The sequence below is a fragment of the Eublepharis macularius genome, chromosome 5, assembly GCF_028583425.1.
Source record: "Eublepharis macularius isolate TG4126 chromosome 5, MPM_Emac_v1.0, whole genome shotgun sequence".
Lineage (NCBI taxonomy): Eukaryota > Metazoa > Chordata > Lepidosauria > Squamata > Eublepharidae > Eublepharis > Eublepharis macularius.
In genome coordinates this window covers 97,991,937-97,995,920 of record NC_072794.1, presented here as the reverse complement: position 1 = coordinate 97,995,920, position 3,984 = coordinate 97,991,937, and the positions used below count along the sequence as shown (strand labels likewise).

Genomic DNA, 3,984 nt, shown 5'->3' with positions numbered 1-3,984 from the left:
GAGCATAGAGTAATTGCAGAGTGACTTCAGTAGTTGCCTCCAATAATGGTTGCACAAGCCCTCTCCCAAATTATGCTCATGTTATTTAAAAAAACGCAGATGCAATGTGTGGAGGAAAAATGGAAACTTTTTGTGACAGGAAATGGGAGGGATTTAAAAAAATAGTTCTGGTATGGGGATATGGTTGGGGGTCTGTGAGGAATACCATAGTAGACCTGGAGAAAGGAGAGGTGATGTGTACAACGAACCCCCTCCCGACCTTTCGATACTTGGAGAGGAAACAATTTGTAAAAGGAAATCAAAGATGAAGGAATAGGTGAAATGGCTCAAATTCAAAATTGCTTAATTTTTCTGCCTTGCATATATTAACCCCCAGACAACCTGATAGGTGGCCTGCTTGATAGGAAAGCCCTTGCAAATTGTTTCTTTAAAAAGAAACATTACAAGTGTGCTGTTTCCTCCTTCTTCCACTGATAATGAGGATGAGGAACTAATTTAAAACACGGAATGGCAGTCTCATAGCAAACAATCAAAAATATCCTGTTGAAAAAGCTAGATTCTAAGGCCTCTGACTCCAATCAGTGCTGCAAAAGACTCAGTAGGAATAATGCTATGAGCCAGGACACTTCCAAAGAACCTACTTTCCAGTGTCTGTTCTGGGATATTGGTGGGTTTGGAAAAGCAGCCTAGAAGGCCCATTTCTTAAGGCATCCAAAACAAAACCAAATTCACACTACATTAGGTGTTGTTCCCTGCATTATTCTAATTTAAACTTACACAATGTGTGAATGTTGTTGATTGAGGTGTATATAGTCTATACAGCTATAGACTGGAATGTTAAGTGGATTGTTAAGTGGATTGAATATCTTGCCACAGGAACTCTCACATTTTGGCTGATCTTGGTAGTCACCCTGAGCCCATCTGTGGGGAGGGCGGGGTATAAATCGAATAAAATAAATAAATAATAAATACAATTTGTATTCATCATTGAACCAACCTCTCTGCAGTCTTGTCTCTTATATTACATTGAGTTTGGAGGCACTCAGCATACTTTGAAAGCCCCGTGCGTGGGACTAAAACTCTACCTTCCTTCCCAACTTCAAGCCTGGTGGGGAGCGGTATCTCTAGCGCACTGCGTTTTAACCAGAAAGGGGAGAGATGCTTGTGGAACTTCCATGTGACTTAGTAGTGCCTGCATTTCTTATGTTTTAAATTAGTCTAGCTTTCTCTCCAATATACTAGTTTATGCATAGCAATTTTTTCCCTGGGGGAGCATTCCATTACATGAGTTCTTTCTTGTTGTCTGAGTTGGTGTAGCTGGCAGCACAGAATTACTACTTCATGTGCTAACAGAGTTCTACCTGAATGCTAGGATGGTATACTTTAGGTACTCCACATACAGCCTCCTATGTCCCTTCTCCAGTGTAATAACTGTGCAAATTGTGGTGCCATGTAATAGCATTAGTTTTGTGGCTTCATGTCTGTCACTTCAGCCAATGGATATTTTTGCTGGTTTTGATGAGATTGTTTTGAAACCAGATTAACTCAATTCATGTTTGAAATTAGTATAAGAAATGACGTGCCACCCTAATTTTGAATGCTGCTATCTGACTAAACCAAGAAAGATTCAACTTGGTCCAATTTTTCAATGGATTAAAGGTCTTCTTAACTACTGAAACAATTTGTTTTAAAACAATTGTGATAGTTGCAATGCGCTTGCTCGCTATGAAACCAGAGGCTATTATAAATAAATGACTGCAAAATCAGAGTTAAAAACGCCCCCTCTTATACCTAGAATCTGTATGCTGTCTTAGTATATGCCGATATTATCCAGTAAGTCCATTTGTTATTTTTGGTTATTGATACAAACTATAGATGAATGCAAATAATATGGGAAACAGAACTTTTCTGTGTAGCCCCCAATTATTCTGAAATATGTAGGGTAAAGCCATTAACTGTGATGCAGGGTTGAAAAGTGGAATGTAACACATTGAGACTTCTACATAAATTGGATCCAATTCTATTGTTTGTCTTAGTTGGTCAAGAAGGGTAATTGATTAAAGATACTAGGTGTTGGTGTGAGTGTTGCTGGCTTTTGGATATAGTAATTGTTTCTGAGATATGTATGGGATGGACAGCAGAAATGAAAAATGAAGACTATGAAGTGCCTTTCGGCTAAGGAAACTTAGATGCACAAGTTCTCTTTTATTCATGGCTGTTTTATGTCTGAATGAAAAAAAAGTTGGTAAGATCCTGTCCCATATAACACAGGGATCAAGATGCTGTTTTATGTAGGTGGATATTTTAATTTAGTAACGGCTCCAGTTTCATAGACCAGGCCTAGATTCCTTTGGCTTTTTGGTAACATGGAATCAGAAGGGGAAGGTGCCACTGAGCTTTTCCTTTTTACTCTTATCCTATCAAAACTGGGACACTTTTCCTGGAGTGGCAGTAGTCTCCAACTTACCCTGTCCTCTAACCACTGAATTTGTTTTCTTTTATTTTTCTGTAGTTCTCACGGAAAACCTGTGTTGCATCCAATCAACCTTTCCAACTGCATTATGTCTGTGTCTGTGAAACGATTGTGCCACATTGGCTTCCACGTTCCTGAGAGGCAGCAGCTGGCCAAGGACTTAATACAAAAGTTTGGCTTTGAACTGTTTGCTGCTCGAGTTACAGCATGGAGCAAGCAGCTGGCCTTGAGAAGAGGGGCTGCAGTTTTTGTTGTCAATGAGAAGCTGAAGCCAATAAGGGGTGAAGTTCCACCTATGTTCTCTTCGGGTCCCTGCAATGATCATGGAATCCTGTATGATGTGGATCTGCAATATAAGGTCAGCACAGCTTCCAACATTTGTTTTGAGATGGAGGATGTACCTGGCATCTCCCGGAGCCTTCAGGACCAAGGATGCCAAGTTCTTATCCCTCCTACTAATGTAGCCGATGAGGGTGGCTGCGTCACTTATGCAGTGGTGAGATCCATTGTGGGCAACATCAGCCACACTTTGCTTGACCGATCACGGTATAGTGGACCTTTCCTACCTGGCTTTTGTGGAATAGAGGGAGCCTCCAAAGACTTTAAGAGAGCTAGGGAGGTCACGCATTTTGACCACATCACATATGCTTGTCCTCCAGGCAGTTCTCAAGCAGTGCTGAACTGGTACAAGAACTGCTTTGGTTTCCAGCGCTTCTTTGTCCACCAGCAGGATGCTGCTGAAGGTTATAAAATCCAGGGAGCTGGCATGGGTCTTCGTCTTACTGCCATGCATTGCAATGGGAGTGGCTTGAATCAGCTTGATCATGACTGTAAGCTTGTTCTGGCTGAGTCATTACCACAGCAAAGGAAGAACCAGGTTGATACCTTCTTAGAGCAACATGGAGGCGCAGGCATCCAACATGTAGCACTCCACACCACGGATATCATAAGAACTGCTGCAGCCATGGCAAAGTCTGGTGCAAACTTTGTAGAACCACCTTTAACCTACTACAGTGAGAGTGGCAGGGTGAATGAGATACAACAAGTTGGGCAGGATCCTCATCTTCTGGAACACTATGGCATCCTCCTGGATTCTGAGGTAGCTAGGGAAGGAGGCAACACTGGTCTAGGCCTTTGCAGTAAACAATATCTGATGCAGATATTCACTAAACCCCTCTTTGTGGAGGACACTTTTTTCCTGGAGCTCATAGAACGATGTGGGGCTGTAGGTTTTGGGGAGAAAAACATCCGTGCTCTCTGGAGAGCAGTACAAAACTACATGGACAAGTAGTAGAGACTGGCTTTGTTTCTTTCTAAGAATGAACATTATATTATGCAATTATTAAGCCTATTGATGGGATGGGTGGTGTGGTTGCTGTTACACACTTGCTTCTCTAGGTTGGTTCACACATCACATCAATATTATGTATAGAACTTCTGATCAAGAAGGTTACTTGGATCATAGAAGTTCTTCCCATACCAGTGTTGCCCCAGTATCAGAGCAACTGATA

General features: G+C 41.6%; 1 protein-coding gene across 1 annotated transcript; it reads left to right on the top strand.

The window, feature by feature from the left end:
• Positions 1–2,561: 2,561 nt before the first annotated feature.
• Positions 2,562–3,764, top strand: HPDL (4-hydroxyphenylpyruvate dioxygenase like). The gene has a single exon (XM_054981947.1). The coding sequence runs from the start codon at positions 2,562–2,564 to the stop codon at positions 3,762–3,764; it is 1,203 nt and encodes a 400-aa protein (XP_054837922.1).
• The last annotated feature ends 220 nt before the right edge of the window (positions 3,765–3,984 follow it).